Raw genomic sequence first — 20,735 nt, 5'->3', positions numbered from 1 at the left:
ATGTTTTCGCTCTGTCTCCCCCACTCCTCCCCATCATCCATGGGTTTCCTGCTCTATTACTGCATGGTGTTCATGAATAAGCACACGTTTATGTCTTTTAAGTGTTGTTTGATGTTGGATCTTAAAGGTAGGCTGGTGCCATTATTTATTTCTTCGAAAAATAGTGTCTGTATGGTTGAAGTCTGTTCATGTGAACTGAACACCTCACTTTGCCCGAAGCCCACCTCAATTGCTGCCAAAGCCTCTGTTTTTCTTTGATATTTTCTCCAAATCGATAGCTCTCGCAGTGGCTTAACGTCAAAGTGTCTCTCCGACCTGCACAATGTGACCAGTATCTATTCTGGGCGAGTAATGGTGGCATGTTGTCTGGACGTAGTGATGCATTTCCTGGTTGTGTTTAATTTTTGTTTGTCAAAAAAGATTCTCCTTACTTAACAAAAACCGCATCCAACAAGTGAATTCAACACAGCATGTTTTAATCTGCCACTTCACACAACTCATGATAGCTGCTAGCAGCACAATGCCCACTCAACTGGAAAGTCACAAACACAAATTTAAATACAGGACTCCCACTTAACCTTCAAATAAACACGTTGTCATAGTTTTTTCTCTCTAAAGCAACCATGCCACAGATTAAGAAGGGGAAAGAGAAGACAGTTCTTCTTACAACTTCAAAAATTTGGACGTGTGTGTATCTGCATGCTATCCCATCTTTGCTGTTGTGTTAAGGTTGTATATATTTGGTTTTTCTTTATTGGGGATTTAATGGGCATGTACTCTATATTGAGTGTGCATGGAATGCACGTCAAGCTTCTGCAAGAGGGTGACTGGTGAAATTATGTTTTGGCAGTCATCTCTGACAAGTGTAATTATTCGGCAGATTATGTCCACGTGGCACGCAACTCTCTCCCCAAATGCGCAGTGTCTAATAGCCGTACCTAAGCTGTAATGGCATTCTTTTCTCTCAGGTGCACCTATTGTGAGCTCCACAAGCGCATAATAGGCAACGTGAAAATGGCGGTTGGCCACGCACGCTCTTTTTCCCGCCTTCGCCAAACTGTCCCGTTTTTTTCCACAGAGCCTTCAGTCAGCAATGGTTGATGTGATTGTTCGGTTTTCAACCGATCGGCGTGCAGCCCTGGAGGGCAGCTCAGGTCCACGCCATTCAGCGGCGTTGCCGATCGGAGATTAGGCGCAGCCGCTGGGATCAATTAGGGGATTTCTGAGAAGCCAGCACACGGGTCCTAATAGCGTGAGGAGCCGACGGCAAATTGGCTTTAATGAAGACTGAAATTGGCTTTAATTGTACACCCTGTTGTCCTTCTGCAAAATGAGCTTCATTTTCTCTCCAGAGACAAAGCTGGCATGATTATTTTCCATGGTTATTTCCTAGGACGTGGATCGCCTAATGTATGACCGCTGCAAGGTTTTTCTTTTTTTGATGCGTGAGGCACTTTCCACCAGGAACATCCGGGGAGAAAAACAAACTGATTAGCGGAAAACCAACAGTGATGACAAGGACACTTTGTTTTACATGTTAAACAACTAAGCGGACCGTGATGGCTGCGTGAATGAGGCAGCTTGTACAGCAGCGTGTGATGGTTACAGAATACCAGTACACAAACAACACGTATCCCCCTCTACTCCAGTTCACTCCACTCCAGTGCGAACCTACTGTAAACTCTGCTGGAACTGAGCCAACGTCTGTCTACAGTCATGCTTTTGTTCAGTCGTGAGAGAAAGTCATGTTATTAAGTCAAAGGATTTGAAGTCATTTCTAAATCTACATAGGCCTATCCTTAGTGTGTTTTTTTTTTTTTCCTTCAAATTATTTTCCTTCATGGACCTGAGGGTTTCAGCTGCTATTCACAGCCTGATTACCTGGCTAATGAACACCAGGGCTTATAGTCAGGTTTATTCAGAGCTCGTAGTCAGGTAACGTGTTATAGGTAGCTGATTTCGAGCACGGAGCTGTTTTCCACAGAGACGTCGGGGAGAGATCTGACGTTGCCGCTCCGGGCTCCGTTGACCACCAGGGGAATGACCACTGTGGGCCCCGAGCCGAGGCCTTCCCTTGGCGTCAGATCCCCGTTATTAGTCTCGTGCCCTGGGGCAGCGCCTGCCTCCAGCTTCCTTGTCTGTGTGAAGCGTCCCCTGGGTCCCTCCACCGACCCGTTACCGTTCTGCGCGATCTTGCAGATCTCCACCATCTGGACACCACCCCCCTCCTCCTCCTCCTCCTCCTGTGTCACCCCTTCCTGCTCTCCCTCCCCATCTTCCTCCTCCTCTTCCTCCTCTTCCGGGTTCACGGTGGCTATCAAGCTGTTCTGGGTGTTCAACTCCCACTTGGGCCTCTCCTCGGCGGGCAGGTGCCTTTCGCCCACGGTGGCTGCCCTCCCTGGGCGCCTCTGCTGCTCGCCGGTCGTCTGACCGGCCGCTCCCCCGCCTCCGCCTGCCCTCTGGCTCTCCACCCTCCGGGAGGAGCGGCACAGGGCCTTGCGGAAGCCGCGCTTGAAGTTGTCGGACAGGAAGCCGTAGAGGATAGGGTTAGCGCAGCTGTTGGCGTACGAGAGCACCACCACGAAGTAGTAGAGGCCGCGCAGCTCGGGCGGCAGCAGCACCAGCAGGTTGACGATGTTGAGCACGTAGAAGGGCAGCCAGCACAGCACGAACACGGCCACCACCACCACCACCATGCGCGTGATCTTGCGCTCCGACTTGCGCCGGCGCACCGAGGCCGCTCGGGCCTTGCGCCCCGCGCTCCGCACCTGCAGGGAAAAGATGGCAGGTGAGTTTTGAAGAAGGTACAGTATATCTCACTGTCCTTCAAAAGCCTCGTTAGCATTACAGTCATTTCCTGTGTATTAGCATTACAATGTTAGCATTACAACAAACCAACGGTCGCTGTGGTTGCTCTTATAGTCTTAACAAGAATAGAATGGACATTCCCCTGCTGGGCTGAGTTCCATATTATTAAAAAGGAACACAAATGAGGAAGTAAACGACTCAATGGAGAGGACAGTGACGTGCTCGGTACAATTTTTCACTTTGGAATTAGTCATACAGTAAGATTCGTGCACTAACTAGTATCCATGGTAATATGCATCATCAAGGTCCCTGGTATAATAAGAAGTGTCATGAGTTAACATCGCTTATGTTCATTCTGCTCCTCTTAACTCTTCTGTGGTTGTCACCTTGTACTGAAATCAGAGCCACTAACTACCAGTTCTCTGGTAACTTTACAGTGGCCACACGGTGTCTGTCCAAATGTCCACTCCAAACATAAAATGTTCACTATATCAGTGGCTCCTAATGAGGTCGGGGCTGCCAGCCACAGAGGGGAGCCAATTAGAGTTGTGCAAGGGTAAAACCCTCATTTCAGAACTCTCTTAAAGACAGTCCAGGGAAAAAAAAAATAATGATGATGAAGCATGACTTATTCTCTGAGGAGAACTCCACAGCTTAGACACGGCTCAGAAGAAATTAACTAGGGAAGCACATTTTAGTGAGAGAATTCTAGATTACATCTAATGAGACTCTCAAGCAGCGAAAAATCGATATTCAAGTCTACTGTACGTCCGTCCATGGCTAGACAACTCTGCGGTTAGGATGCAGCAGGGACTTAATCTGGTCTGCTAAACCTGTGCATTGACAATGTAAAACATCCCCCTCGCTAGTACTGCGGACAAAAACAATGTGTGGGTTTATTGTCTCGCCTTGCTCTGTCTCTTGGCGGAGAGCTGATGGTCAAGTTTAATCAGGGACAGATCCCCTCTCAGGGGGAAATCGAGGCGCTCACCTTGACCACAATGAGCAGGTAGCACAGGCAGATGACCAGCAGGGGTGCGAAGAAGCCCACGACCGACGTGTAGACGATGAACGAGGCCTTCCAGACCTCGGCGGGCTCGGGCCACACAATGCTGCAGTTGCCGTCGCGCAGGACGTCGGCGTACACCACCACCGGCAGCACCGTCACCATGGAGACGGCCCAGACGGTGGCGTTGACGGCCTTGGCGACGCGCGGCTGCCGCCACTTGGCCGAGCGAATGGGGTGGACCACGGCCAGGTAGCGGTCGATGCTCATCACCGTCAGGCAGAAGATGCTGGTGAACTGGTTGATGGCGTCCACCGTCATGACCAGGCGGCACATGAGCGAGCCGAACGGCCAGGAGAGCAGAGCGTTCTGGACGGCCAGGAAGGGCAGGCCCAGCATGAAGAGCTCGTCGGCGATGGCCAGGTTCAGGATGTAGATGTTGGTGATGGACTCGGGACGCGAGTAGTGCAGCACGATGTGGATCACCAGGGTGTTGCCGCCCAGGCCCACCACGCACACCGTCACGTAGATCAGCGAGATGAGCATGCCCGCCACGCTTGGCATGAACCCGCCAGGGCCGCCACCGCCGTTGTCCCCTGCCACTAGCGTCCAGTTCCCAGAGGAGTCGTTCAGGAGCAGGTAGGAGTCGTCCCCAGGGAGGGAGGAGCTGTTCTCCCACAGGGTGGAGGGGGGCATCATGGAGAGACCAGTGGCCATGTCTGGGTGCATTGCGGAGGTGGAGGAAGTGGTGGCCTTAGACACTGGCAGGGCATCAGCACTGTGAAATGAGAGACAGAGAGGAGAGGAGCGTTAAAGGTTGTATCAGCGATGGCGGGATACGTCACTTCTGTTGATGTTCAAACAAAACAGAGAGCTAGCTCGCTACTCCCTCCCCCATCCCTCCCGTGTAATTAAAACACTCCTAAACGTGCATCTCGTCGGGTTATTGGTTGAAACACTTTATTTTGCCTTTGAGTGGGTTGCCAACCCTTGTTGGTAGCAATTGTTTTTGTGTACAGATCTCGGAGCCTAGGCTGCCAACAGAGACACGTTTTTTTGACGGCCTGCTTATGGGGCAGGCAGCTAGCGGATTGTTAGGAAAGATTAGATGAATGTGATAATTTATGTTTGGGCCTTTTTTGGGCCTGAAATCGCTGATACAACCGTTAACTATAAGATTCCCCCTGCATGGGTCACAGGACAGGCACAGACTTCCCAAGACTCAAGATGTGATGTATAGAGAGGGGGTACAGAAGCGCCGGACACTCTGGCTCCATATTAATGTTTTTATTAATGATAACGTTTCAGCCTGGGCCCTTTATCAGATCATAAAGTCCTTCTTCAGATCATAAGGCCCAAGGCTGAAACATCATTAATAAAAACATTGCTATGGAGTCAGAGTGTGCGGCGCCGGCACTTCTCTACTCTCTTTAAGTAGGCCTTAACTTACCTGTGGCCATCAGCACCTCACATTTGCATTAAAAAGAGATGTGATGTATGTCAGTGGGGGTGGTGGTGATTGAGGTTATAGGGGCTACCTCCCTAAAATGGGAGGGCTACCTCCATGAAATGACTTTTTGCAGGTTGGGATGTCAGCAGGTGCACTCCTAGTATAGCCCTCACATATGCTGTGAAGCCACAGGGCATAACAGATATTAAAACCAAGTGAATGTAAACATCCAATTACATGCAATGTACACAGCGGTTGAAGATAATTGAGAGTGACCATGTTCACTCAGGAATATCTTCTGGAGCATTAACAACAACAAAAAACCAAGCCTCAAGAAAAACAACTTTGCATTAAGATGTGCCGGATGTGGCTTATGGTCACAGATTAATGCATCGAGTTCACAATCACACACGCGGCGCATACATACGTGGGTTCTGCAACACACCCAGGTGTGTGCATTGAGTTTATTGGGTTGCTATCAACACCTCATAATGAAAGTTGCCCGTCCGTCACTCCCACACGCCGCTGGCTGGCTAATGGTTACTAGCGGGGAATGGAGATTGGATTAGCAGCGGAGCGCACACTCACCGTCTGCACACCCAAACGTGGCTGAAAACACGGGCGCGCCTATTAACAACGAAAGCGAGTGATTACAGCTGACAGCCTATTCAGGGCTTCTGCTAATTTTATGTTGCTTTATTCTTCCGTAGCACATTTATTTGTGAGGGTTGAGGACACGTTAATTCATTCGTCTTATGTTTAACCACAAGGGATTTTTTTGCCACATGCCTGATTCACATTTATTATGGGTTAGGTCATGTTGACCAAGTATAGAAGAGAGGATGAGGCCCTCCCACATTTTGGCAGGTTGTTATTTTTCAACAACAGACATGGGCAGTATTTTAATTATATGTATTTTAAATACATATGTAATTACTTTAGACCATTTAAACCATTATATCTGTCTTTTTCTGTTTCATCATCCCCTTACAACATTGAAAGTTGAAAAAGAATAAAAAGTAACAAACTTTAGGAGCTTGAATTGTCAGGTGTGTCAAGTGCTACAAGACTAAAATTTGAAAACGATACAGATAAGATACTGAGGGAGAACATCAGGACATGGACCCCATATGATGACCTTTGACCCCATGACCTTGAATACCTAATAGCTGATGTTCATTCTCCCTACAGGACAGTATTAAAACCTCTTAAAGGATTTGACATGAGGATTCATGCCAGGGATAACATCCGCCGAGGTCTGCAGAAATAATGGAGGAGACGGATGCAAAGACCTCCCCGATGCAGGAAGAGTTTTCTCCAACAAGTTCATTAATTCTGCATATCAGGACACCTTACAGGATGTTACTCTGTTTGTCCCCCATGTTGCCAGTCATGTATGTAGGCAACAGGCATGCATTTATAGCACAAAAAGGCAAATGCAGATTAGTTAAAAAAGAGGCCGACCTGTTAAATTTGTCGTACTACATTCATTGGTTATGGGAAATCATGGTGGGTAGTTTGCTATGTTACAGTTGATTCCACTGTTGCGAAGTCTGCTTCTTGTCAGTTCAAACATCGTTTACATTGATATGGGACGCTGGTTACATTTTTACCAGATCTACTTCATAGGAGCCCCAGTGTACAGAATTAATAGCCCTCTGCCAGCCAATCAGAAAATAGATAACTAGATGTACCGCATAGCGGTACAAAATATGACCGCCGCTCAGTCCTGTACATCCGTTCCGCGAAAATAAATCACACTTCAATTTGTCTCCATATTTTACTCCATCCCCCACTCTTGAAACTTTTGTGTATGCTTGTTTGGCATGCCTGAGTGTGTGTGTGCGGCTGCACAGAAAGTAGCCTACTGGTGCTGAAAAGGTGAATAGATTGTAGAATAGCCAAAGAAGATGTAGCATTGTTATAAAACCTTTAAAATCTCTAAACAATCACAAGTAGGGCAGTTCATCACAGTTCATCCATTGCAACTGGATTGATGAAAGGTCACTTACACCTGTAGGCTACATTGTATTTGGGAAAAGCAAAAGGTATCAGCATAATGTTATTTATTTATTTTTTATGTATTTATAAACAAAAACATCTCTGTCAGTTCCATGCCGTTTTCAACAGCTATCAAAAACAAAGGTCATTTTTGGATGGATGGATTTTTTGTGAATGTTTCTTCTTCTACATAAGATTTTAGTCATCTTTAGTTCATGTAATACTTTATTGTCAATGCACAAATTAAGTAACAGTAGTCTGAAACGTTATTGTTAATGCACAAATTAAGTAACAGTAGCCTAGTCTGAAACGAAACGCTGTTTTACATCTAACCAGTGGTGCAAATAACTGACATGTCCAAATGGGCCTTGATGAAATGCGTCGCTAGACTGTTAATACACATTTAAACGGGCCAAAGTTGAAGAGCTTTTGTCCGTTATTGTTCGTGCAAATATAGGCTGATTCATGTTCCCTTGCATTGTTTAACTGAGGTCCATGGCTAGTCTGGCTTTCATCAGACCAAGCTCAATCTTTTAAGAAATCAAAAAATAAATAGTGGGCAGATCAGGCTGGGTTCACCCAGCCTAGTCCATAGGCACCCGATATTGTTTAATTTTCCGATTGAGATATACACGCTCTGGCTATTCTAAATGCAAAAATGCATCAGGGAGTTATGACAAAACGGTAACTAACAAACTAGATCCTAATAGAAAGCTGTTAGCTTCCCTAAACTACAGGTAGGATTATAAGGTAGGCCTATTTACAACATAAATTGTCAATAGGCTATGCTGGCGACACAAATAAAATCTCCTTTGGCTTACGCCTTACAGTATCAAGCGGACTTAAACTGTCATATCGTGGCGAAAAGTTGTAATAACATTCACGCAGCTCCATGAGTCAAGGAAAGCGGGAATGAAGTAGCCACTTCTAAATGGGACCCACTACACAGTAGCTTAAGGTGTTTTGCTAAAGCAGCCATAATGAAATGAAGGTGTCATTGTTTGGATACTTCACACACACGTGCTTTTTAATTTCACAGACTACAACTACCAAGCTGTAATCAAAGCACATCGATTCCCCTCTCACACCCTGCACGCACTTAAAACAAAATAAACTGGCGTCTCAGTCTCACGCATGTATAGGCAAAACTGTATCAGACCGGTGTAGTGTAACGTTGGTAAATCTTCCATTGCACAGAATGATTTTGTAGCACGTGCAATAAATGACAGTCGAAAGATACAAACAGTGCTGCTATACATTTGCTTGGTATAACCGCATTTATAGTTTTCTACAAATGCAATCAATCAAATGCCTCCATCACTCAACCAACGCTAATGGTAACATTACCTAGGTCCTTATTGATATTACAAGATTAACGTACCTGCAGTAAAAACCAAGCATGTCCGATAAACATCCTCAGATTTATTTCGGCTTCAAGAAGAAATGGGAATTACACTTCATGTGAACATCTCCTATCCTTATTAGATGTTCGCTGCGGTAAATTACAGTCCTTGTAGGAAGCGTCCATTGTTTTTTCCAACCCACTTTTAACTTCCAACAAAATTACGTCTCACTGCAACGATGCGCCATCTAGTGGACAAACGACTACTTCTCGCCAATACTGAAAATGCAGCCATGATGATGATGATGAATATTTATTTTGGCTTTCTTTTAATCCTACTGAATTTGTAATTATGTATCGGCCGTTCTAATACCGATAGTATGTGGGTGCCTGTGTGTGTACATGTGTATATGTGTGCACCGCCATTTACAGGCCAATGAGTGTACAGTCACTAAATGTACACATAACCTAATTTTTTTAGACCCCCCCCATGGATGAAATTCTATGAAACTTGGCATACCCCCAGAGAATGCCAGGTCAATCATACACATAAAATTTGGTGCAGTTCTGAACATCTTAACTGAAGATAGGGGCGATTAAAGCAGAATAATATTGCATTTTCATTTTTTACCGGGGGGTGGGGGTGCAAATCACAAATGAGTGATTATGAGCCAGGTTGATGTGGGCCCTTGAGACCAACATACCATAAAAGATTCTTCATCCTCAGTGCCACGGTTCAGGTAGTTATTTAGGAAAAACTGTTTTTTTTTTGCGGTTCAGGGGGCCCAGCACGGGGGGTGGGGGGTGGTGGTGGTGGTCCCCGGGGACGAAATGAAATTTTTCCGTAAAAGTCTAGTGGGGCTACATACCCACCAAATTTCATGTACCCCGGTGGTTCGGTGTCCCGGGTATCAATGACCAAAAATTCAGGGAGTAGATGACGGGAAAAATTCTTGAATTGTGTGCATGTGTGCGTGTACAAATTTGTGTTTATGTGTGTGGGTGTGTGTGGGTGTGTATACACAAACAGATACACACGCACACACATACATTTACAGTAATCATACGTATGACACATACTCACACAGTAGACATATGTACGCATGCATGCACATGCACAAACACACATACGCAGGCAAACACACAAGCACGCACATACACACACACACACACACACACCCACACCCACACACATAAACATAAACTTGTACACGCACACATGCACACAATTCAAGAATTTTTCCCGTCATCTACTCCCTGAATTTTTGGTCATTGATACCCGGGACACCGAACCACCGGGGTACATGAAATGTGGTGGGTATGTAGCCCCATTAGACTTTTACGGAAAAATGTCATTTCGTCCCCGGGGTTCAGTAGGATTAAAAGAAAGCCAAAATAAATATTCATCATCATCATCATGGCTGCATTTTCAGTATTGGCGAGAAGTAGTCGTTTGTCCACTAGATGGCGCATCGTTGCAGTGAGACGTAATTTTGTTGGACGTTAAAAGTGGGTTGGAAAAAAACAATGGACGCTTCATACAAGGACTGTAATTTACCGCAGCGAACATCTAATAAGGATAGGACGATGTTCACATGAAGTGTAATTCCCATTTCTTCTTGAAGCCGAAATAAATCTCAGGATGTTTATCGGACATGCTTGGTTTTTACTGCAGGTACGTTAATCTTGTAATATCAATAAGGACCTAGGTAATGTTACCGTTAGCGTTGGTTGAGTGATGGAGGCATTTGATTTATTGCATTTGTAGAAAACTATAAATGCGGTTATACCAAGCAAATGTATAGCAGCACTGTTTGTATCTTTCGACTGTCATTTATTGCACGTGCTACAAAATCATTCTGTGCAATGGAAGATTTACCAACGTTACACCGGTCTGATACAGTTTTGCCTATACATGCGTGAGACTGAGACGCCTGTTTATTTTGTTTTAAGTGCGTGCATGGTGTGAGAGGGGAATCGATGTGCTTTGATTACAGCTTGGTAGTTGTAGTCTTGTGAAATTAAAAAGCACGTGTGTGTGAAGTATCCAAACAATGACACCTTCATTTCATTATGGCTGCTTTAGCAACACACCTTAAGCTACTGTGTAGTGGGTCCCATTTAGAAGTGGCTACTTCATTCGCGCTTTCCTTGACTCATGGAGCTGCTTGAATGTTATTACAATTTTTCGCCACGATATGACAGTTTAAGTCCGCTTGATACTGTAAGGCGTAAGCCATTGGTTTCCAAAGGAGATTTTATTTGTGTCGCCAGCATAGCCTATTGGCAATTTATGTTGTAAATAGGCCTACCTTATAATCCTACCTGTAGCTTAGGGAAGCTAGCTTTCTATTAGGATCTAGTTTGTTATTTACCGTTTTGTCATAACTCCCTGATGCATTTTTGCATTTAGAATAACCAGAGCGTGTATATCTCAATCGGAAAATTAAACAATATCGGGTGCCTATGGACTAGGCTGGGTGAACCCAGCCTGATATGCCCGCTATTTATTTTTTGATTTCTTAAAAGATTGAGCTTGGTCTGATGAAAGCCAGACTAGCCATGGACCTCAGTTAAACAATGCAAGGGAACATGAATCAGCCTATATTTTCACTAACAATAACGGACAAAAGCTCTTCAACTTTGGCCCGTTAAAGTGTGTATGAACAGTCTAGCGACGCATTTCATCAAGGCCCATTTGGACATGTCAGTTATTTGCACCACTGGTTAGATGTAAAACAGCATTTCGTTTCAGACTAGGCTACTGTTACTTAATTTGTGCATTAACAATAACGTTTCAGACTAGGCCTACTGTTACTTAATTTGTGCATTGACAATAAAGTATTACATGAACGAAAGATGACTAAAATCATGTAGAAGAAGAAACATTCACAAAAAATCCATCCATCCAAAAATGACCTTTGTTTTTGATAGCTGCTGAAAACGGCATGGAACTGACAGAGATGTTTTTGTTTAAAAATACATAAATAAATAAATAAATAAATAAATATCATTATGCTGATACCTTTTGCTTTTCCCAAATACAATGTAGCCTACAGGTGTAAGTGACCTTTCATCAATCCAGTTGCAATGGATGAACTGTGATGAACTGCCCTACTTGTGATTTTTTAGAGATTTTAAAGGTTTTATAACAATGCTACATCTTCTTTGGCTATTCTACAATCTATTCACCTTTTCAGCACCAGTAGGCTACTTTCTGTGCAGCCGCACACACACACTCAGGCATGCCAAACAAGCATACACAAAAGTTTCAAGAGTGGGGGATGGAGTAAAATATGGAGACAAATTGAAGTGTGATTTATTTTCGCGGAACGGCTGTACAGGACTGAGCGGCGGTCATATTTTGTACCGCTATGCGGTACATCTAGTTACTTGTATTTTACTTAAATACATTTTTTTCACATCAGTATTTTGTATTTTATTTTGTTACATTTTATGAGCCAGTATTTCTAGTTTGTAACAAAATAGTTTTTGATTTGTATTTGTGCCCTCTGTTTTTCAACAGATTGGGTTCAGATCTCCAGTGCTTGCTTTTAGACGGCCAGCTACACAGTGGACAAGAGCACATACTCCAATCAGTCAGCCATTCATGCGGAGCATCTGTTGGTCTGGTCTGCCACGGGCTGATAAAGTCACCAATTGATGAGGCAAAAAAAAAAGAAAGAAAAGTGTTGGGAGGGAAAAGGACAAGTGCAGAGTGTCAAGTTTCAGTCCAATTCCTTTACATATTTATTCTATGCTCATAACACTGACATGTTGTATTGGAAATTTGGCAAAACACTGAGACGGATCTAAAAATAGATACGAAGTGCTGGGCAAATGGGTGATAGATTGTGTACGCTGTGTTTAAGAGTCTCACTTACTGTTAGCACACAAACTGAGCCTGATTGTAAGTGATTACAAGGCTCTAGAAGAATCACACATCGTTAGTGGGGACTGGTTTTAAATTGAGATTGCTGTGTGGTAAGTAGGCTACATTTACTCACCATCTGGTGCAGTCTCTTGGCATTAGCCATACTAATTATAAGACTGCAAACGGTCTTTGATAATTTCTGTTGCATTATAGTTAGAGCACCAAAGGTGAAGTCAGTGTTTTTTTCTTTCTTTTTTTCAAATATCCTCATATGCTCCTCTGTCCGTACTACCATACCCTCAAAGTTTAATTGGTTGAATGTTATTGGAATGTTTTTCCCCTCCAATGTCTTGGTGTTTTTTTTTTCTCTTTCTCAGACCGCACAATATTCCATACTGAACTAAGAGTCTGTTAAATATGAGGAAGATTTAGTCAAACATTACAAAATGTGTTTTTAAAACTCAACCGAATTCAACTCTTATGTTAGCGATGTCCATAGGTACTAAGCACACCATGTATTCATGTTCAGGCAGGAGAGGGGCCTTAGTGCCACAGAAAAAAGCTCCTCAAACAGACAAGGCTTCCTTGTTCCTTGTTAAGTATGAGGGGAGTCTGAGGTAAAAGCTGGACACAGCACACTCAAAGACACTGGCCATTTTCCAGCGTATTTGATGCACCACCAAGCCCCTACTACCGAGTGGCCTTCGTCATCCTTATGGTGTCTAGTGCCATTCAAGGATCTCTCGGCAACCGGGCCACCAACGCTGTACCTGAAGGAGGCTCAGCTGCGAGAGAGAGAGAGAGGAGGGCAGGAGTGGTTATCTCCTCTTCACTTAGCCCCACACTTCACTTTATTAATGCCCACACACAGAAAGGGCGGCCATAAAAGCTTTCTTTTCCTCGCCTCTGGCTCAGGAGTGTTTCGTGAGGGTTTTCGGGGGCTGTTCACTGAAAAGAGAGGAAGCATCTTGGTTGAGAGTGCCATGTGCGAGCAGAGACCTCTCCATGCTCCCTCCGTCTCCTAGCATTAGCTTCCTGCTCCCCTCCCTCCCTCCCTCCCTCCCAACACACACACACACACCCACACACCCACACCCCCACACACCCACACAACCACACCCACACACACCCACACGCGCACCCACGCGCACGCGCACACGCACACGCACCCGCACACACACACACACACACCGCCCCCCCCCCCCCCACACACACACTGCTGTGTCCGGCACGCCTGTTATGGCGGTGATACAGTGCAGCCCTTCGCAACCCCCTTTCCGGTCGGCGCTGCTGACTCTAATGAAGCACACAATAGATACCAGCCTAATCTCCAGGGCCCACAATAAGGAGAGGTGCAATCTCCCCGTGCCACAGAGAGAGAGAGAGAGAGATAGCCAAAGTGCCCTCCACCCCTCCACCACCACCTTCACCACCTCTCGCCTTTGTTCCCGTTGCCTTTGTCGTCGTCCAGAGGTGGATCATCAGGGCACGTTGCCATGGGGACTGGGGGGCTGCTGGACTGGCCCTGGCTGATTTATGTGGGGTGTCCAAAATTAGTTGGGGTGGGTGAGTGGGTGGGTGAGTGTTTGGTGGGTGGATGGATGGGTAGGTAGGGTGGAGATCAGAGGGAGGGGACTAGTGTTGATTGACAGCTTGGACTGGACTGATATATGGTCTGATCTGTTGCCGGGACATGGAGCCACTGATAAGGTTGTGAAGTCACCACAGATAAACATCTGAACTGGACAGATGTTTTACGTCTTGAGATTAACATCAGCCCCTGACCACAAAGGGAAGAACACGTACTGTACAGTTCAGTGATGCAGACATTCATGTGTGTCATCAAAACTGTAGGGCAGATGTCTCTGGGTTTGTAAACGATAGTCTGCCAAGCTTCTGCTGACGTCTTAATGACTTTCTCAAGCTTGAGGTGAATCTCATGGTTTAGCTGGAACACAGTTGTTCAACTCAAACACATGATAGAAACATGACTACATCCATAAGCAAATAACTAATGACATTCATTTCATAAAATCAAGCGCAGAGAATCATCCCTCAGGTTTAACCGGCAAACTGTCGAAAGTATTAATAATAATTAAGTGCTCTGAAGAATGGTGTGTAAAGTGCATTCACATGCTTCCTTGTAGGTGATTTCAGCACACTCTGAGGGCTAGTCCACACGTACGAAACCGATCTTTTTTTCCTCCGTCTTCCCTGAAACCGCATCAAGAATATTTGCGTCCAAACGGATCCATCTCAACACGACTCAACACATTACTTCACACCCCAGGCATATAGGTGGCACTGTTTCTTTACAGAAATTGACCAAAGTTTGTGCTTTACAAACAGACAGAATAGGCTATGACAAAATGGCTAGTGCAAGGAAACCAGAATTGTTTGTGTGGACTGATGGTGAACTGTCAACTGTAGTCAACTGTAAAACTAATAAACTTTATTTTATGGTTTGTGAAGGATGCAGTCCCGTCCTTTATTTGGCTAACGCAGGTAGGCCTACTAATCACCTTTACTTTCTTTGGTTGTAGGATAGTCCGTGATTCACATTAGTTTTGGCTATCACCGCAATTAGGCTACTAAACGCAAGGCTTACCCAAGTTCTAGGCTATTCTGTCGCCACATTTATAATATTGCTATAAAACCTTTGTTAGTAACAGTCAATACATTTGCCTGCATCAAATCAAATCGCGCATTTGCATTCAGTGTGCTACCATCGGCTTAACGTGAGTTCTAAGCGTCTTTGTATGCTTATATCTGATTTCACTCGACTGTGAATGCATGTATATATGTTGTAAGACATGTAAAATAAATGAATGACACTGGCACTACGCACAAATTAATGTATCCTAAACTTACACCGCACTTTCCTAATAACTTAAGTTCTCTCGCGTCACTGACAGTAGCTAGAATGCATTAAAAAACACCGGGAAAAAACAGTGTTCAGTCCACCAAGTCATAAGCTATCGGCGCTGCGCAGCACCAGTTGTGATATTTATCTTACGGAGTGTAATCGTAGGTAATGTCATGTATGAAAACTAGTATTGTTAGGCAATACTATAAGTGCAAGTCCAGGGTAGCTGAGGTGTGGCGATGACATCATCGATACGCAAGCAGGATGTGCGGTTTCGCTGTCTAAACGAATTCAAACGGGCTACGGTTTCAGATTTCTCCACTCTGGGACCAGGTTTCAGAAAAGTGCGGTTTCGGGCAGTGCGTTTACAGGATTCGTTTGGCCAGGACGAAGCAAAACCTCTGCGTTTAACCTAAAAAGCGTCTCCGTGTGGACGGGCCCTGAGTCAGATGGTCAGTGTGGGTGATTTCAGCACACTCTGAGTCAGATGGTCAGTGTGGGTGATTTCAGCACACTCTGAGTCAGATGGTCAGCACACTCTGAGTCAGATGGTCAGTGTGGGTGATTTCAGCACACTTTGAGTCAGATGGTCAGTGTGGGTGATTTCAGCACACTCTGATTCAGATGGTAAGTGTGGGTGATTTCAGCACACTCTGAGTCAGATGGTCAGTGTCGTTTTGCTTTGTGTAGCTACACCATTTACTAGCGCTCTGCGGAGGTCCAGAGAATGCTGGGGCATTAATTGGTGTGTGAAGAGCATCAGAGAACACTCAGTGCGAGCGTTCCCACTGACCTCTGCGGCCAAACGGTTCAGACAGCCCCGGCCGGCCTTTTGTGGGACCTGTCTGATTGTCAATAATAAATATATGCTTTGTAAAAAAAATAAAAAATAAGCCAGTAGATAAAATGTGGCTTTTCAAAAGCGCATAACTGCCCTGACGCCATTAGGGAGCGCATGCTTATTGTTTAGCTCTAATAAGCGGTGGGTGGTGGAGGTGGTTGGTAGCAGCGTTCTGGTTTGTCTTTGATTACATTACATTACATTACATTTGGCTGATGCTTTTTTAGCCAAAGCGACTAACAACATGGTAAACAGTTTAAGTTTTTGAGCAATTCTCAACAATTTTAGGACAATTTAAAAACATTAGAGTACAGTAAGAATAAGTGCATCAGTGAGTGCTGTTTTTAACAGTTACTTATCAGTTTAAGACGGCTGGTGAGTGCTAGGATCAGTAAGACTTGTTGTAAGTGTTGCTATGAGAGGAGATGTTCTCTAAAGAGCTGGGTCTTCAGGAGTTTTTTGAAAATGGAGAAGCATGTCCCTGCCCTTGTAGGAACTGGCAGTGTGTTCCATCAACAAGGAACAACAGATGTCCTCGAGTCGGCATTTTCAAATAAGGATCAATGAGCCGGCCGCCGAAAAAAAAAATCACATTTTAAGGGGCGCAAAATGCCATCCTGTGCAGTGATTGTGTGTCGAAGAGGAGCGTAACCATCGAGGCCCCTGACAATGAGACTGTATTTTAATGGAGACCAATTAGCTGACAGGGGGCCCTCATGAGATCGGCCCTCGGAAGTTCCCCCACTCGGCTCCAGGGGGCCGTGGAGTAGTCGTGCAGTTGACACTGTTCAAGGGAAACTTTGGACTGGACACAACGATGTCTCCAGGGAGCCATTTCAAATGCCCAATTACTCTTGGACACAGCACATTTTGACGAGGGGGATGGGAGGTGTGCGTGTGTCCGTGCGTGCGTGTGTGTGTGCGTGTGTGCGTGCGTGCGTGAGAGAGGGAGTGAATAAATGACAAAACTGGGGACTTACTGTTGGGTGTCAAGGCCGGGCGTTGGCACTGTACATGGGTGTTTATGCGTGTGAATTTAATATGAAAATGAGTGTGTGTGTGTGTGTGTACATCTTAGACAAGATTGTAAGTGTCATTTTGACCCACAGAGATAGAGGTGCAGAGAATGTGGGCAGCTGTTGACAGCAAATTGACACGGCAAGGTGAGAGGGAGAGGAAGGGGGAGGGGGCGAGAGAGACGTCATCTTGGACTCCATGCACCCCACATCAGAATGCCCACATAACAACCTGTCTGTGTGTGTGTGTGTGTGTGTGTGCGTGTGCGTGTGCGTGCGTGCGTGCGTGTGTGTGCGTGTAGAAGTTTTGTTTGAACTGCCACTGGCATTTTGCCTGTTTTGTGTGGCCAGAATGCTCGGCGATAATAATACAGTGTTGACAAATTAATCTCCGCCAGAAGATGAGGGCCTCAATCTAAGCCATTTCCACCTACGCCCACAACTGTTCCTTTCCATCAGTTATTCTACTTGTTTTCTTGTGTCTGATGTGTGCATGGTCAATGCGTTGTTTATCAGTATATGAGAGTGTATTCTTAAAGGAGTCCACCTAGTCCAAGGAGTTACCTAGTCCAAAAAGGCTGAAAACAGTTCCTATCCAGCTGAGGAAAATGTGCAGTTCCAGCTGTGTATTATTCATTGGATAGGATAGGATAGGATTTGATTTTAATTCTATATATACTATACTGAATGTATTCAGGACATTATTGAGATATTGATGATCTGACATTTTTATTATTATTATTGTTATTTTAATTATACCACTGTAGACACACACTGTATATAGCCTAGCATGTCAGAGAACATTTTCTACCTCTGTCTTGCCAGGACAACAAATAATATTATCTATAAGGTATAAGACAAACCAACCAAGACAGTTTTTTGAAAAAAGGTGAAGGGTGATAGATAAACATATCCCATAGTGTTATGTCATAAACATATCCCATAGTGTTATGTAAGATTTTTTCCCTTCTAGTTTTGTATATCCAGTGTACATTTTCCATATACCAGAATATAGGTAAAGAGTTTTAATATTAAAACCACAACCCAGTAAACACGTTTGGCATACTATACATATTCACTTAGCATACTGTAGCATACTGAAATCTGAAACCATGTGAAATCTGTTCTGCTGGCCGAGCTGCATAATGGATGTGTCTGACTAAAGATGTGACATGACATTTATGTTTTCTACAATTAAAAATGTTTCTGGATTGGAAAACAAGGATCTAATTCTGAAGGCATGAAAGGAAAACGGTGTTTGTAACCTATGCGTTTTATTGCCTCCCATTGCCTTTTATTGTTGACACTTTTATGACCGTCACCAGAGAGAAAGACTTGTGATGCATAAAATGCATTATCTTTTCATCGTTCATGGCAGGTTCGAGATCATTTATCTGTTCTATTTTCTTGACAACTCAAACAGCATATTGCCCAGTTGAACGCCGGTCTTGGGTAAGCCTTTCCGCATGTTGCCACTTTCACCTCGCCCATGACAGAATGCAAATAAACACATCCAAATCGCTGCCAAATTGGCTAAACGAGCAGGTTGGCAAATGAAAGCCATTAGTGGGGCTTCGCCAGGCAGGCTGGCGCGCAATTAAATAAAGAGCATCTCTATCTCCAGCTGCATCCAGAGGTGCCACATGTTAACTGGAGAGGGGGAGAGTGGCAGGGGTGAAGAACTGCTAATTGCACTCAGAGAGGAAGGTATAGATGGATGGATTGAGAGAGAGGGGGGGAGGGAGGAAGAAAGGCAGGGAGAAGGAGAGGGAGAGGCAGTGGTGGGGGAGAGATGAGGAGGAGGAGAGAAACGAGTGAGTGTATTCATCAGTGCTTCAGCCTCCCCCTCTCTGTGTGTGTGTGTGTGTGTGTGCAGAGAGGGGGGGCTGATGTGAACAGATGTTGACTCCTGGATCCGATTGATCAGGATGAGATGAATTAAGTGTGAATCAATGTTGTCAGTGTGAATCAGTAGAGGAATGAGAAAGTCAGAAGAATGTGTGTGTGTGTGTGTGTGTGTGTGTGTGTGTGTGTGTGTGTGTGTGTGTGTGAGAGAGAGAGAGAGAGAGAGAGAGAGAGAGAGAGAAGAAATGTATTTGAGTCTCAGCAGGAGTTTGTGAACCATTTGGAATCAATAAAGGGGCAGAGGCTTCGTTGACAGTGACAGAGGACCCGCGTCTGGTGTCTTCATCACATCCATTGCCAAAGAACACCCATTCCAGAACACAGCAGCCCCCCTCAGTCACCCACCCCTCCGTTCAGAGGGCAGACACTCTCTCAGCCTGTGATAGGGTCTCACCTTAAAGGTGTTCCTCAATTCTGTGTGTGTGTGTGTATGTCATGGCTGCTCTGCCTCTAGTAAGATGATAATGTGTGTGTTTGCTCTGAGCTGGTTGTTGTTGTGATGTGTGACGAGAGATCTCACACCTGCATATGCATAGGCTGGTCTGGTACCACACACAGGTTGTTGTTACCTTGGTTACAGTTGACCCCTTCATACCGGTCCCTCTCCCAGTTTGGCAGTGTTTCTTGCAGCCGGTACACACACACACACACACACACACACACACACACACCAGCCCCTGTATTGCTTTCTCCCTTCATTTTATTTCTTACCCATGATCAATATGAAAGACACAGAAAATAAACCGGACTCTAGAAATCTACAGCCCCACAGAAAGCATTTGCTTGTCCAAAAGTGAAAATACATGCTGACTTTCTAATGTTTATGCTCACTGCAAACGGAGAACATGCGCAACTGTACAAAACCTGCACATGTGTACACTGATTTGAGACCGATACACCACCGTGCAGAAACAGTACATGTAAACATGAATTATCCATCCAATCATTCCATCCAATAATAAGGTCACTTCAGAATAATGTTATGTTACGAAGGTTAGCCTACATCATATAAACAAACATCATAATAATAACAAATAAGAGTGGAAAAAGAACTTACCATCATAAACAACTCTTTTCGGTTAGGCATTGCCTAATGACGCGCGCCGCGCTTGCCTTACGTTGCGTTATGTTTCTGTTTTCCTACTCAGCTCTAGAGTTTCTCTAACTGTCTAACACGTACGGTGCTCGAGGCGTTCAAATCCACGGCTAAAATTACGTCGCTGTCGCCATTCGGCTGGCGCAACAGCATCCCACACAAGAAGTGGCAAGGGGAAGAGCACTCCGGAGCTTCTTCTCGACTCACGGTGCTGCACCAGCGCGCTCCACCACAGTGCTGCTGCGGGTCATAACAGTGAGAGGGAGTGAGCGACTACTGGAGTGAGAACAGAGATGTGTGTGCGTGCGTGCGTGCGTGTGTATGTGTCTGTATGTGTGTGTGTTTCTGTGTGCGCGCGTTCGTGCGTAAAGGAAGTGCGATTAAACGACAAACCAACACATGTGATTAAAAGAAAAAAAAAATAAAACATTTCCGACCAGCGAAAATGTAGGAATTTATATGAGCGAGCATTTCCGCTTGGGCGCGTTTAGACCTCACGCCGCGCTACCACTTTGCGCGTTTGCTGCGGA

General features: G+C 44.9%; 1 protein-coding gene across 1 annotated transcript; it reads right to left on the bottom strand.

Annotated features, from left to right (window-relative positions):
- Positions 1-1,594: 1,594 nt before the first annotated feature.
- On the bottom strand, positions 1,595-20,427 carry LOC121717934 (somatostatin receptor type 5). Its single transcript, XM_042102646.1, has 3 exons — positions 20,167-20,427; positions 3,800-4,592; positions 1,595-2,768 (listed from the first exon to the last, which is right to left on the bottom strand). Exons 2-3 carry the CDS (start codon positions 4,541-4,543, stop codon positions 1,944-1,946), a joined length of 1,569 nt encoding a protein of 522 aa, XP_041958580.1. The 5' UTR covers positions 4,544-4,592; positions 20,167-20,427; the 3' UTR covers positions 1,595-1,943.
- Between the last annotated feature and the right edge of the window lie 308 nt (positions 20,428-20,735).

The sequence above is a fragment of the Alosa sapidissima genome, chromosome 9 (genome assembly GCF_018492685.1).
Source record: "Alosa sapidissima isolate fAloSap1 chromosome 9, fAloSap1.pri, whole genome shotgun sequence".
NCBI classification, from domain to species: domain Eukaryota; kingdom Metazoa; phylum Chordata; class Actinopteri; order Clupeiformes; family Clupeidae; genus Alosa; species Alosa sapidissima.
Note: the sequence above shows the minus strand (reverse complement) of the source record. Positions and strands in the feature narration are given on the sequence as shown.

What these genes read in the sequence shown, in the direction of transcription:
- LOC121717934 (XM_042102646.1), bottom strand. Translation starts at nt 4,543, where the DNA reads ATGCACCCAGACATGGCCACTGGTCTCTCCATGATGCCCCCCTCCACC. An exon ending in ACCTGCTCATTGTGGTCAAG is followed by an intron (nt 2,769 to 3,799) that starts GTGAGCGCCTCG and finishes TTTTCCCTGCAG; the next exon opens with GTGCGGAGCGCGGGGCGCAA.